This window comes from Rhipicephalus microplus, unplaced genomic scaffold (genome assembly GCF_043290135.1).
Source record: "Rhipicephalus microplus isolate Deutch F79 unplaced genomic scaffold, USDA_Rmic scaffold_198, whole genome shotgun sequence".
In the NCBI taxonomy this organism is placed as follows: domain Eukaryota; kingdom Metazoa; phylum Arthropoda; class Arachnida; order Ixodida; family Ixodidae; genus Rhipicephalus; species Rhipicephalus microplus.
Window position 1 is genome coordinate 198,567 of NW_027464769.1, and position 15,559 is coordinate 214,125.

Consider the following 15,559-nt stretch of genomic DNA (forward strand, 5'->3'; position numbering starts at 1 on the left):
GATACGATTGCTAGAATAGCCAGGTTAGAGAAAAATTTTCCTGCTTATAATGTACGTCAACCTGAAGTGTGGCACATATCAAAATGTAGAACGAAATACGGAAATCAAATGTTAAAGTTTCAACTGCCTACACTTCTAAACCGCATAATTAGGGAACATAACATTGATATATCTAGCATATCACCAAAAAAATTGCGATTAGTGTTTATATAATAATGTGATCTAGCGACTACCTCGGTGATCTTTCATTGTAATCTTTCATTGTTTCTTTTTTTTAGTGCGCATTGTGAAACACTTTTATTTTGGTTGTCCTTAGCCGCACGTCTTTCTGTGCTACCCTGTGTACTAGGGGGTCAGGGCTTCTCAAGCTGTTCTCACAGCTTTTACCTGCCCTCCTCGTAACATGTATTTTGTTGTTGCGGAATAAATTTCAATTCAATTCAATTCAATTCAATTCATATCGACGGGAGCCTGATCCATTGGCGTACCGGGGCGCGCAAATGGAACAAGCGAAACGGGGACAAACGCCACCGGGACAAAAGAGTTCCCGCCTGGAGTGAGTCTGCTTTCGATCATGGCAACTTTACATGCTACAAGGTCAAAGCATTTCTCCTGCCATGCTACCGCCTTTTCTAAATCTTTGATTGCTCCCAAGACGTCCGAGTCGGAAGCCGCCGCTACCTCTCCTTCCGTACCTATCTTTCTCTTAGCCGGCCACGGCTCTACCGACGAAGATCGCACCGGGGCTTCTGCTGTATTTTTTAGAGCTTCAAACTCGACCCTCATCTGCTGAAGCTGCGCTTTTAAGCTAGCATTCTCTTGAAGTAAGAATGCAATCCTTGGGTCTTTTTTTTTGCTCTGGCAGTGCCGCCTGCGTTATCTATGCTGGCTGCTGCACCGAGCTTGGCTTGGCACGATCCGCCCAGGTCTTGGCAGCTTCTTGGAAGCGTAGCCTAGAATGGGAGCATCCCTGCGTCCGAGTGCTTTCCCGCGGAGATGAGCTGGACGTGTTTCCCTCGCTAATATTACATCTCCGTCAGATTGGTTCCTTCGTGCTCCTTTGTCGCTCGAAGCAATGCCGTCGCCCGCCTCACAGCGCTCTTATGCAGCGGCATCGCAGTGACGCTTCCCCATTGATTGCGTGCACAGTGTCAAGAAAAGTGACACGCTGTCTCAAAACACCACCTCTCTTACAGAGCCATCATGAGTGCCAAAATTGTGAACGCAAGGAAGGCAAGAGGCCGCCCCGCGGATCTGTACACAACTGAACAAATATTGGCAGATCCCACGCACAGTGGGAATGAATGATATGCGAAGCACGAATGACAAATGTTGATATGACACTTTAAAATTACCACAACGTTACGAGGTGGAGGTAAATTATGCCGTGCATGACTTCCGTGTCATCATTATGTTTGCATGTGTAACTGACCTATGTCGTCTATTCATGTCACGTGTACCAAATTTGGTACATGTGAAGCTAGCGAAACGGCCGCGAGCGCATGATGAGCGTAGCATGTAGTCATGTTGTTACATGACACGCATCTCATGTTTATCATGCTTGCACCAGTCTCATACCTTCGCATTCATGCTCGTCCCGTATTACCCAATGTTGTATAGGTGAAGCTAGCGAAACGGCCACCAACGCATCATGAGCGTGGCATGTAGTCATGCTGCGACATGACACGCATCTCATTATTAATATGTTTGCACCAGTTACATACCTTCGTCATCCGTTCACGTACCGTAATGCCAAATTTTGTATATGTGACGCTACCGAAATGGCCGCGAGGCATCATGAGCGTGGCATGTAGTCATGTTGTTACATGTCACGCATGTCATAATTTTCATGTTAGGGCCTGTCACTTGTGTTCGCCATGCAATCATGCCATACCATACCAGTTTTGCAACATGTCATGTGAACCAGACCACCGCAAGAGCAGCAGGATTATAACACGTAAATTATGACATTCATGTTATACATATCAGGATTTTCTTGTTATAACTAGTCAAACATGCTCGTCATGCACTCATGTTATGCCTTACAAAATTTGGTGTCGATACGATTATGCAAACGGCCGGTAGAGCTAAAGATTGTAGGTGGCTAGATAGATAGATAGATAGATAGATAGATAGATAGATAGATAGATAGATAGACAGATAGATAGATAGATAGACACGCTCAAAGTCACTGAAGTTCGCTAATAAATGCTTCGCATTTAAAAATTCCTAAGGTGATCCTCCGTGGCTCAGTGGTTAACGCCTCGCTCTCACTTCATATGATTTCCGTCGTGAGGCACCACATAATGGCTTTTCGCCTCCTCCCCCCCTCCCCCGACCGCAAAACACATGCAAAGGCTAAGTGATTGGAGCGAGCAGGAATGGGCTAGAGGAAAAAAGAGTTGAACAGTGGGATCAGGCACATCTGTCTATCATTGAAAAATTACAGAAGGCGCTGGCTCAAGCCACCCGTCTTTAACTCTGTCAGATGATCAGCTCGGTTCGCTTGCTTCAACAATGTGAGCGGGGAAGGTGATTTGTAGATTATTTTAAAGACGATATTCTTTATTGGGTACCATCGATGCAAAAATTTTGGTCTGTATTCCTGTACATTTGTATATTTGTCCATTCTTAACGGTACTCCAAACGACACCAAACGATACCCCAAACGGCGGAGCCTATCCGCAACGCCCAACAATATCGCTCAAGTTTTAGCGTTCATACTTGTGTGATTGTCAATTACAAAGCGAATATTGCGCATATCTGAGGCACTATAATGACACGTCAACATTCTGTATGTGTGCCTTTATACCAGAAAATGCATACATAAGTAATTGCAAGGACCATTGCGTTTATCACGCAGCGCTGATAATGCAACGCTTGCACGAAAAGGCAAGTGTTTCCAACGCTTTGCTGAGACGACACGGTGGCGGCATCTACCCGTCGCCTTGCGTTCTACACCCATGAGCTAGACGTGTTTCCCTCACTAATATTACACGTCTGTCAGATTGGTTCCTTCGTGCTCTTTTGTCGCTCGAAGCAATGCCGTCGCCTCCTCATAGCGCGGCATGCGCGCCCAAGACGGGCGTGCATGCTGCACGCTTCCTTTTACAAGATAAGGCTCATGTTTAGACAAGATAATGTTTTTACAGATAGCGCTCACGTCTCACGTGTGACGTGACTCGATGCACTCGTTCGCCTCCGCTGCATGCCCGAGGCACTCTGACGCAGCGCCTCCGAAATACCATTCACCGATTTTATAGCGCAGAACACAAAGAAACGTTTTGTTCACTCTCTCCAGACGCAAGAATATCGTCTTTCGACGACATTCACAGTGTAACATGCAGATACGGCGTCAATTTTTTTTCGCCGTTGGACGTTGTCATTGCATATGACCGCATGTATGCTCATATGGGGTCCTTCTGAATATAAACGTCACGTTAGAGTTACGGCGCGTTCACACTTGGACTTGAAGAAAGCGAAACCGGCGAAACTCTTCGGAAACTGACTAGTTTCGCCGCCGAAGCGGCCGGAAAACTACGCCGCGCGGCCGGCGCGCAAGAATCGCTCCGTGACCGATTTTCCCGCCACGCGAAAGCGGATTTGGTTTCCGCTTCACAGCCTTGGCTGCGCTAGATCAAACCATGTGATCTAACCAGCTGGTCACAGATTCAACATGGCTCGCATCGCCTCAAATCGCAAACTACACGTGCAGCACGACGAAGCTTGATGGCCTCAACGAGGACGCGTTCATCGAGAGCCTGGCTTGGATTACGATCGCCGAGAACTCTGGAAGTAGACGAATGCAGCGGAAGCGAGTCAACATGCCCCTATGTGTCTCGAGTTAGTGCACAGCCAGCCGAATGCGCCGCCGCTACTGCGTTCGCTCGTGTCGTTTCTGTTGGCTTATCTCCCGAAACAACCTTTGAAAAGGTGCGAGATGTTTCTTTTCACTACTTTTTGTGAATTATTAAAATTTGGTACAAATTTTAGTTCTCAGAAAGCAGGCAAAATCGAAATAATTGTCAAGGTATATCGACGGCATGCAGCGGCAGCGGGATGGGACAGAACGAATGCGCACATCTTCGACGCGCGCGACCGTGGTTTTCCGGCCGCTCTGGCGTTTTCGTTTCTCTTCACTTCTCAAGTGTTAATGCGCCATTAGCGCCCGCATCTTTTTTCCCGCCCGTGCACTTGTGTTTCTTGTGCGTTTCTACGATGCGTTCGAAGTAACTAGCTCGCCTTCTTTCACAACTGCAGTTCAGACAGTTCACCTACTCTGCCGAGATTTGTCGTAGTTTCGACACGATTGTTTAATATTAAAGGACCCCCCCCCCCAAACTATTCAGTAGTTAGTTTAGCTACGACGTTTCAGTTGTTCACGAGTCTACAACGAACGTGTAGCCAGACCCGCCACGGCTGCCTAGATACTGTGCGCTATGACGTGATAGCGCCAAATGTGAAGTGATGGCCAACTCATCCATTCTGTATGAAGCGGGTGCGTTCAGCGCTGCCTAGGGCCAGACGTAGACATGGGGAACAAGATGGGAAGTTGGGCTTGCAGTAACATGTAGCCGTAAAATTTTTTCGGAAGTGTGCCGTAATAGCGGAGTTACACGCCTCTGTTGACACAAGAGGACATCGCTCTTTCGTTCCTTCCCTGAGTATGCTGCACTTGCCGGGCCGTCTCTGGTCCTGCTTGAGCCCCGCTCGCCGGACTAGGAGGAACAGCCGTGCGCGCGCGTACCTGCCAGCGTACGAGCAGGAAGTGTTGATCACGAGCAGATGAAATTGTTCACGTCACGGCGAACACTGAGGACCAGAGCGCTGTTGAAAGGCCCGGAGAGATTTTTTGTATATTTTAGGGCGTCCGCGGCTCGCATAGCTTTGCCGCATTGGATATGGCTGAGCGTGAGGGCATTCCTTCTTGATTCATGTGTTTGCTTGAAATGTTGAAAAGAAAGCCATCAGATGTGGTTTAGGGGCACCTTAAAGGGTGCCAATATGTACGAGTATTTGGTCACGTGGTAGTGACGTGTACGAAGGCAGGAGTAGGCTTCTTGAAAGTAGACGACCCCCACCGTGGTGGTCTTGTGGCTAAGATACTCGGCTGCAGACCCGCAGGTTGCGGGATCGAATCCAGGCGACAGCAGCAGCATTTCCGATGGAGGCGGAAATGTTGTAGGCGCGTGTGCTCAGATTTTGGTGCACGTTAAAGAACCCCAGGTGGTCGAAATTTCCGGAGCCCTCCACTACAGCGTCTCTTATAATCATATGGTAATTTGGGGACGTTAAACCACACATGTCAATCAACCGAAAGTGAAGGACTTTATTTGGCCGAACTAGTGAGCGTGGAACTAAAAATCGGATTACACCGAAAAACACACGCTCTGTACTGTTATCGGCGTGCTGTGCGTCGGTCACCGATAACCTGACAAGCGGAGACGCGCGTTGGTATTTATACATGTGCCGTCGAGTATTCCAGCGTTATCGCGAGCGGCTACGTAAGTTCCAGGAGAATCTCTAATGTTTGCGTTGCGCGCATTATCACAGCGGAAGGTTCTAAGATCATCTCGATGGTCTTTAGTCAATTGGCGCGGTTTGCGAAAGGTAGCACTAACACGTGTAGTGGGGCGATAGCAAAACTTGAAAAATTAGTGTGGTTATAGGCCTAAATTCGATGTTGATTTCTATTGCTAACTGCTTTTCCGCCACCAGCAGCCTCGGAAGAAGAAGCAGAAGCAGTCGTCCGAAGCCTTGAAGGAGCCTGTTGGGGGCGATGGTCGTCAGCCAGAAGGGGACTCGGGCAAGCTAGAGGGCTCGGTGACCGACAGCGTTCAGCGGCGTGTTCCGGATATCTTGGAGGCCAATGCCGATGGTACGCAGGTCATACAGTTGTTTTCAAAGACGACAGTATTTCTTGGGGACCTTCGACGCGAAAATCTTGGTCTGTCTGTACAATAGTCTGTTTGTCCACCTTTAACGGTACTCTAAAAGACACCAGACGATACCCCAAAACAGCCGACCCCATCCGCAGCGCCCACCAATATTGCTCAAGATTCAGCGCTCATACTTGTGCGATTTTCAATTAAAAAGCAATTTTTGCGCATATCATAGGCACCACAGCAACATGTCAACATTTTGTATGTGCGTCTTTGTACTAGAAAAGGCATACATAAGTAATTCTAAGGACCGTAGCGTTTATCACGCTGCGCTTACAATGCAACGCTTGCACGAAAAGGCAACCGTTTCCAACGCTTTGCTAAGACGACACGGTGGTGGCATCTAACCGTCCCCTTGCGCACGCCCCGCGCTTAGTTATCCAAGATAACTGCCACATAGCACTCATGTCTCACGTCTGATAATGTGTGACGAGACTTGATGCGCTCGTTCACCTCCACTGCACACTCGAGGCACTAACGCAGCGCCTTCAGAATACCATTCACCGGTTTTCTTGCTTAGAACATCATAAACGCTTGGTTCACTCTCTCCAGACGCAAGATTATCGTCTTTCGACGACATTTGCAGTGTAACATGCAGATACGGGGCCAATTGTTTTTTAGATGCGTAGCATCTAATACTCGAGGCTTGTAGTGCGGCGCCGTCCGCAAGCTTCCTCCTCCTTCTTCCACCATCTGTGCATCCCTTCCTCCTCTACACACCGCGCGCGCTTCACTCCTCCACCATCTGTGCACCCTTCCTCCTCTACCCACCGCGTGCGCTTCTCCTCTTCACGAACATTCGCTAGCTGTATAATGTAGCGCGCATGCGCCGTCACGCTTCGAGAACATCGGCAGCTGACGCGCGCGCATGCGCCGTCGCGCTTCGAGAACATCGGCAGCTGACGCGCGCGCATGCGCCGTTGCGCTTCTCCCCCTTCTCGAACATTCGACAGCTGACAGTGCATGCGCCGTCGCGCTGTATATATACTCAAGGTCGGCGCTCGCTCGCTCAGTTGCCGCTCGTCGGTTGGTTTGTACGGCGCGTCGGCGTCCAAGGTCGCGGTGAAATGAATTCCAACGAATCCACAAACACAATGATCGACGTCCCTTCGACCAGCGCCGCCCTTTCGCATACGTGTGTACGTGTTCACTCATTTAACACCCCCTCCTACAACCACGTTAACCAATTTAGCCATCGACCCAAGTAAGTCGCAATTTAACACCCCATTTCACAACCACGTTAACCAATTTAGCCATCGACCTAAGTAAGTCGCACTTTAACACCCCGTTAACCAATTATATGCTCCGCATCCTCCTCAGTGTTCCCCCGAGGGAAGCTGCGGGCAATTTTTTTATGCTGACCTGAGCAACAAAATGATGTGGGCAGTAATGTGATGATTTATGTGTATACCTCATCAATGAAGATGTTTTAATGCTATTTGATATGTATTTATCACAGTTATGCGCCTAATTATCTGCAAAACGCATCGCTCTGGGATTTTGCTCTTTTATGATATGTTTGCTTCACCAGCTTGTCTAAGGAACACACGGAATCGTAGACTGATTGTCTATTATCTTTCGTGCTCAAGAGATTATTTGCATTATGTTTGCCTTTCTGGGTGTTCGGTAAATACATTCATGACCTTGTCCAATGTTGTCGTGAGGAATGAACTTTACATGAACCCAAATTTCAGTCTGCCTCATGCACTTTATTTCAGTGGTGGTCTGTTTTTCCCGTAATAAGCACACCAGCTTTCCCGTGTGGACGTTCACGTTCAAAAGTCTTGGAGTCGCGCTATTCCAAGACGCTAATAAAATAACGCATCGTAGCCGAAAAGACTGGTAGAAGACAGAGTGGTTATTACTCTATGTCGCGCTTCTAACGCAATGAAATCGGTCACGGGACCAGCCGCAGTCAGTGAGAACGTGACATGCGCATGCTCTTGAACTCGAGCTATACATTAAGTAGCGATACCATCATTAGAAAAAAGTTATCGCTCATGGCTCAAAGTTGATATGAGTCTGCCCTGTGTTTCTGTGAAGTGGTTGTTCGATGTAGCGCTTTACTGTCTGTTTTCTTGGATCTGGTTTCTTTCCTTCAAGGGCCACTCGGAGACTTGGATGCGTCTAACGTTGTTCACCCGGTAACGAGAATACCCGCACACCCACTCACAGAGAGCGAGGAAAGTTTACATGACATTCGAGAACGCTGGATTGCAAGGCGTTTCCAGTTGCGAAGGCTGCTAGCCGTGAGCGAAGAGACCGGCGACAATGTCGAAGACGAATCCGGCAGCTCCTACATCGTCAGGTCTTTTAATGCCCATAGCGTGGCGCACGTCTCCAACAGGTCGAGAAGGCCAAAGCGAGCGGTGGCCCTTCGTGAGGACTTGAGCATTGGTCGAAGAGGCACCCACGTCTTACTGCTATCGGACTTCAATGACGTCGAGCAGGTGAAAAGTAGGCACGGTGGTAGCGGTGGCCTTGAGGGGAGTGCGACTGAGTTCTTGCCACTCCTGAGAGACGCTGTTAGAGGGCGACCCCATGGGCTGCGCCTTCAGCGAGACCGAAGAATTCCTGACGGCGTCTTCTTCAGCGACGACGACGTGGACGTTCCCGTGGTGCACCGAGAAGCAGCGGAAAGCCCGGAGGCGTACGACGACTTCATCGATGAAGGAGATGTCCATGCGTTGAACGATACCGACTCCTTCCCGCTGCCAGTGGACGTCAAGAGCTACAGAAGGCGTCCCCGTGGTCACCCTCACCTAGGTGATGCCGCCTTCCACCGGAGGGCGGCAGCTTTGCCGCTATGGGAAGACGCCGATGCGTGGACGTCAAACACCGACTCGTCAGTCTATGTTCACCAGGAAGTTGATCGCGGAGTTGATGATGGGAACGCCCTGTTATCCTGGAAAAGAGGTGTTCCGTTCGCTAGACCTCAAAGCTACGACGACGACCTTGCTGATGTTCCGGGGTTTAGCGGAGCTTCGGACACAAGTTTCAGCTTTGGCGTCAACGAAGACTCGAGGGGAAGCGAGGCCAAACGCCGTCGTGGGAGGCGTCGTTGGGAGGTTGAGTCGAGTCGGTCGACGTTCCTTCGAAATGAAAGCTATGGTTGGGCAACCGTGTGGAATGGCAGTCGACGCCTTGCGAAGCTCGAGAGCAGCTACACGTCGTCCTCGCGTCGGAACATCCACCGCAAGCACCTTCACAGCAGGCGCGACTACTCGGATGCTCCGGTAAGTAGGCTCAGCTAGTTACAAATACATTAGATGTGCGGGAATTCTGATAAATTCCGCAAGGTGGTGGTAGGGCTATGATGGAAATGATGGACAACTAACTGATTGTAGTCGAAGCCACAGGTTTGTAGGGATTTCCTTTGACATCGGCTACGATCAGGTGGCTGTCCGTTATACCCTTTACGACCCTTCAGTCACCTTGCATGATTCCCCAGAACTCATTTGCGGTATTCTGAGACCGTGTGCTGTTGTCCGTTATGCCCTTTATGACCCATCAGTCACCGTGCATGATTCCCCAGAACTCATTTGCGGTATCCTGAGACCATGTGCTTCGAGTAGTGAAATAATTTATCTGCCTTCAAGCTGCAGCTAGCTAGGTTAGGTAGCTGCCCTCTTGGTTAGCTCAACTGGCTGAGCGACTACTTCGGAAAGACATTGGTACCGAGTTTCTTCCCCGAACCTAGACAAATATTTCTTCAACTAGAACCTTTTCTTTTTGAGAAATATAATATATGAATGGCTGCCGTTCACACTTGCTTCTTCGTACAAGTGGATTCGAACAAGTGGTTAGCTAATGTCGCGCCGTTTGAGAAAAGGCTTTTCATATATATCATATGTGGCTCATTTCGGAGGTGATGTTCCTGTTGGCTTTCAAGAGTCATTTCGATACTGATCTCTTCAAAGACTGCAGTCTGGATTCTGATCCTGAAACATATTGTTGCACGGTTATGTATATAAGCTGCACAAAAAAAGACGAAATGTGCCCGAAAAGTGGGAGATTAGTTAATTAAGAGAAAATATGGTATACTGGTGTGCTCAAACAAAGGCAGGAACACAGAAAGTGCGAACAAGGACCTGTTTAAGTCTTACTGTGTCCCTGTCTTGAAGTATGAACAAATTGAAAAATTACCTTGAAGTATGAACAAATTTGCCCAGCTACAAGTTTTATTGAATATACGGTACGTTACCCAATAAACACAGGATCATCATGATCGCGCGACTGGTGATGGTGCTGAACATGACAAGCCCGCTGACGACGACAAGGAGAAACAAGTGGACGAAGCTATCAACGCCACGCTGAAGCTGTTCACGCTGGACGCGCTGGTGGGCATACTGAACCGATTCCAGGACTGCCGCTTTAACAAGCACTCGGCTTTCCAGCTGGTGGGGCCGGACATGGCCATCGACGTAACCAGCGCCTTCGTGGGCAACAGCAGTCCCTGGCTGAGCGTGTTCGAGGAGCAGGGAGCCCCGCCTAAGTTCGACGCAGTGGAGAAGATGTCGGCTGACCTGTCGTCGCTACAGCTGCCCGCCGAGGTCGAGGGTCGACTCAAGGAACTCAACGACGACTCGCTGACGCCGCTGTACTTCGATGAAATTGGCCGAAAGGTACGTGGCGGTGTTTGATTATGAAGGCCGATGCACTAGATGGCTCAACGAACGTAATGTTACCGTCGGTGTCAACGAGAGGGGTGCAAAAAACATCTCGTCATAAGCCCACTCTACAACGTCTTAGCAACATGTTCTTCAGCAACCCTGGCGCTGACGGTCGCGTTTTGACGCCGCAGATCGCCAAAACTGTGACGTGAGTTGCATCTACATGACGTTGTCATGAAGTCAAGGAACGATCGTTAGAATCGTCTGAGGAGGTGACTTTTATGTGTGAGTCGTCTTCAGCAATTGCGTAAGGAAGCACAGGAGTGGCATATCTTAGCGGTGCTGGTTTACTATATGGTAAATGCCGATATACCGTACCATCGTGGTCGTCACGTCGGTTTTTAATTTCGAATCGCGTATTATCCACCGTATTCGACTGTACATATTACCATACGCATTGTGCAACCGGTGCAGCTAATACGTTTTAGGAGCGTGGTTGATTTGACACTGCGCTATAAGATAAGTTGGGGTTGCAATAGCTGAGTACACATCGAAAAATGCATTATATCACAAATGCTTTTGAAAACTCTTCACAGCTTAGTTAAAATAGATATTCTCACCATTTACCTCTCTACTTCTTATTTCACAAAACTGAGCACCCTTTCAAAACAAGATAAAGTTCTTGCAGAACAGACGCTTAAGAACACTTATTTTTGCGCCCACACAATTTAGCAGTGGAATCAGCGTCCACAGGATATAACTCATTGTGGCACTACAACATCGTTCAGATGCATACTGTTACTCACAGCTACATCTCTTTTTTTTCGTTTTTCTTGTTAATCTTGTTTTTATGGTTATCCTTTGCATGTAACAATATGTTACCTTGTGTATTCCTCTTTGTAATAATGTATTCGGGAACTGGAGGTGCATTGAATAAATAAATAAATAAAACGGCAACACCATAGCGTAAATGTTTGTTACCGACCCTGCTAAATCTTTTCAGAAGCGTGCAATACTTAAAGTCGGATGCAACTTAAAAAAATGCAGCATCTCCACAAAGTAAATTATGATGAGTGGGGTATAGCTCTGGAGATTATTGATGGAACCCTGAAATCCTGTGTGCATTCGTTCGATCAATATATAAAGACGTGACAAGATGTTGCGCTCGCTGCTTCTGGCGCCTCTCTGTGGTCTCACGAGCGTCCTGGTAGTGAGCCCGCACTGCAACTGTCTTGCGAAGTCTCACCGCCGCTGCCTTGGTATCGTTCATGCTGAATTGCGGTATCGACTGAGTGAGCTGCCGTCGAAGAGAAATGAAGCGCTCGAAGGGGTGGTTCACGCTAGCCGCAAGCCTGCCGCAACGGCGCAGTGCCGTAAACCGTCGGCCACCGCCGTCTGCGGGAGAGCTGTTCAAAGTGCACGGCAAGCTTCACCGACAAACATGGCTACTCTTTCGAATGCAATTGTCGACTGCCTCGAATTCATCAAGCGGCCGCCGTGCGCTCTGTAGCTCGCAAGCTCCGAACTGATACCTCCATTTGCTTTAGACTCATGTCCTTTGGCTTCGATAACATAGTGCTCGAATCGATTCGGCACCATTTCTGAGAGTCATGCTCGAACAATTGACGTGCTAGGCTTAAGCAAGCCTTCCCGAATCTCGGAGGGCAAGCATTACGCGTTTGTTAGCCGTTTCTAATGATAGATAGCTGGCGCCATTTGTGCGAACGCCTGCTTTGGGAGACCTTATAATTTTGAATTGTTGTGCGCTTTCTTGAATACCGGAAAGGCTGAAATGCTCTAATCACTGCTGGAACGTAGTCTAGGAACAACACGTTCCCGGACACTCCGTTGAATGCTTGATCGGGAACACTCTGCTTGCGGCGTGCACAAGCTTCAGCGAGAGCCGTTAACAGAGGACACACACTCCGCCGCGCCGAAGTTGTTCTGTACTTGCCGACGCGCCACAGATTACAGTGACACGTACTGTATCTACTGTAAGCGTGAGTTAAACCGTGCAAGCCGTATAAGTACACATCCTGAAGAAAGCAAGTGAATAGTAAAATAATACACCACTGTCAGCCTGCAGCAAACACGCACACGACATGTTACCACCCAATTCAAAGTCTGCCTGTTGACGATGGCGATGCGCATTTGCCCGGAGACTTCAAAACCGAAACTGAACTTTATAGCAATACCGTTTTATGATATAATTCCCAAGCTATGTCAAACCACCAAGATATCGTGTAATATTTTATGCTTAACAACATACTTATTTGCTAGCAGAGCATCAAAGTCTTTTTTTTTTTCCACTGACGTGTGCAAGCGGCAAATGCGTAGCCTTCGTAATGCACATTTTTTTTCTTTAAAGAACCCCAGGTGGTCAAAATTTCTGGAGTCCTCCACTACGGTGTCTCTCATAATCAAATGGTGGTTTTGGGACGTTGAACCCCACAGATAAATAAATAAATAAATAAATAAATAAATAAATGTATAAATAAATAAATAAATTTTTCTTTTCCCGAGTGAGGCCTTACTGCGGCGTTGTTTCAACATTTTGGAATCAAAATTTGTTACTTGTGCAACATGATATAAATAAAAAGTTAGGGAAGGACGGCGGGGAGGTTGTTCTACATTTGACACATCTCTTTCCCTTTTTTATGTTCGTTTGAGGAGCTTTTTTATTCAGAATGGGAAAAATTCAGAACCGAAACAAGCTCAACTAAAGCTGCCTTGGCATATACATGCTATCAACGTTCTTCTAGAACAATATAAATATAAATAATGTGTTATTATTACTGTTTTAGAGGAAAGGTGGAAGTATGTATGAGCCAATTGAGTGTCATTTGGGCTACTTTCGGGTAAGGAGTTGGCCAATTTCGCAAAAAAAAAGAGAAAGCTCCCGATTCGGATTCGGACGTATGCAACCAGAGGCAAAAATGTACATACAAATGGGTCAGGCCCCTTTTTTTCCTCTTTCTATCCCCCTTCATGCATAACTTCCTTGCAACACCCCTGCTATGCTGTCAGCTTCTTTTAAATAACACTCTGGCATTCAGAAAGAAACTGGTGACTATGCTTTTTTTACCGACAAAGTATGAATGACGCTTGCTCTGATTTCAAGTCTTACATTTTGTGTCAGCGATTATCAGTGCATTGTAACGCCACAGTAACAACTGTCAATTACAATGCTGCAATTCGTCAACTACTCTCCATTCTTGTGGCACGGGTACAGTGCGCTAGTGTTGTCTACGATCATTCACGTGTATGTTATACGACGCGCAAGCGTTCATATCAAGGAAATAAGCAGTAAGTTCAGCAGTAAGTGCCCACAGAGTGGCGCGTCCCATTGGACGAGTTCACCCGTGCTTAGCGGATGTACGCCAAGCTTGTCCTGCGGCGCAGCATGCGTGCACAGCAGCTGCATCAGAGTAAGCTTAGACTGTTAATTGTAAACATGCCTAGTTCCAGGGCAATGCGAATGCTACAAACATTCAATTTTAACTGATCCATGTTCATAGATCTAAATATAACTCACTGAATAAATCTAGGACTTTTGTATTGACGCGAAATACTTCAGTGTGAGGAAATATGTGGACCCCCATTGTAAGTAAACCAGGACCTCTGGTACGAAAGACTTGGTGTGATTTCAAACGAGAAAGCGTGCACGATAGCCTGTCGAAAACCGTGTGTATTCGTTTCAAGTTATGTTTAAGCGCAACATAATCTCTTTTACCGTTGTCTCTGTGAAAATTAGGGATGAATAGACATGAGTGAAAGCAAAATATTCTAGTAACAGTGCCAAAAAATTAACGCAAGAATTAAGTCGTTGAACATGTGAGGAATCTTCTGAATAATGCAAATAGGGGGTGTTATAACAAATATAATACGTAGAGCGATATATTTTGGCGAATGAAACGGGAAATGAAAACAAATGCCGAAACATCAATCTTTTCACCAGAACTTTGGCATTCGGTTTGATTGCATCCGTTGAGATGTGATATGTATTGATGCTCTAAACTATATACATATATGATAGGTGTTACATTCAAGGAAACACCGTTGGGTGTAATTTTCGAACATACACCTATGGTACACTTAAACATGACAAATGGGTAAACAAAAGGTGTAATTGCAGAAATTACACTCGTGCGGATAAGTTTGGCAGAAAGAATAGGTGTAAGATGGGTGATTTACTGAAAAATCCACCTTTAAGGGTGAGAAATGGTTTGCAGTGTTGAATTGAAAGTGTTCGGTATGTATGACTGCATACGTCACGGATCTGTAGCCATAGGAATTTATTACCTTTATTGGAACCAGGCTCACAAGGACGATTTACGAAGCGCCGAATGACAGCAACCATTTTGTTCGAACCTGGCATCGTTAAAAAAAACGCATGATGTGGTATCTCCTTCTCGCCCTTGTCGTAGTTTTTCTGCATACTCTAAAATATGAAGCAGAAGGATGCATGTTCGATAAAGCCGAGAACAGTAAAACAACTCAGCGTTGATTGTCGCGTGTCCGGAGAACTTTCGCGGAAATATTTTGTGCACTGCCTTGGGGTTGATTTATGGCGAGTACGAAGTGGTACTTTCGGGTAATGTATACATATGACTTTGACTGCGTTTATTCACGCCAGGCCGACAGGCCTTTTCCAGCTGTCTGCAGCTCAGAGCAGCGAGAATAGTTTTGTCCTGATGTTGCCATTTTGCGTTGCATATTCAGATGTTTTTTCTGTTAGCAACCGTGATGTGCTGAGCTGCTGGTAAAAAAGAAAGGTTGTAGCCAGGAGCCAGCAGTGTCACTGAAAACGGGCTACGGTAATCGTGACTAATAATAGTCGAGCAAACTATGCGAGCAGGTACTGTTGCCGCATTCACGCATCACATCAGTCAATATACCCCGCGCATCAGAGAAGCGCTTGTAGTGAAAGCGAAGGTTGGGGAGACAAAATGTATGCGGGTAAAGGTCCACTCATTAAAATACATGTCCTATAAATAATCGTCC

The 15,559-nt window shown here is 47.1% G+C and overlaps 1 protein-coding gene across 1 annotated transcript in view; it reads left to right on the plus strand.

The window, feature by feature from the left end:
• The window catches only part of LOC142791900 (uncharacterized), a 67,725-nt gene that overhangs the window by 20,621 nt on the left and 31,545 nt on the right, over positions 1–15,559 (plus strand). Inside the window, exons 3-5 of the mRNA XM_075885576.1 lie at positions 5,722–5,878; positions 8,046–9,178; positions 10,160–10,567. Of these exons, the coding sequence (XP_075741691.1) occupies positions 5,722–5,878; positions 8,046–9,178; positions 10,160–10,567 (1,698 nt within the window). The remainder of the gene's footprint in view (positions 1–5,721; positions 5,879–8,045; positions 9,179–10,159; positions 10,568–15,559) is intronic.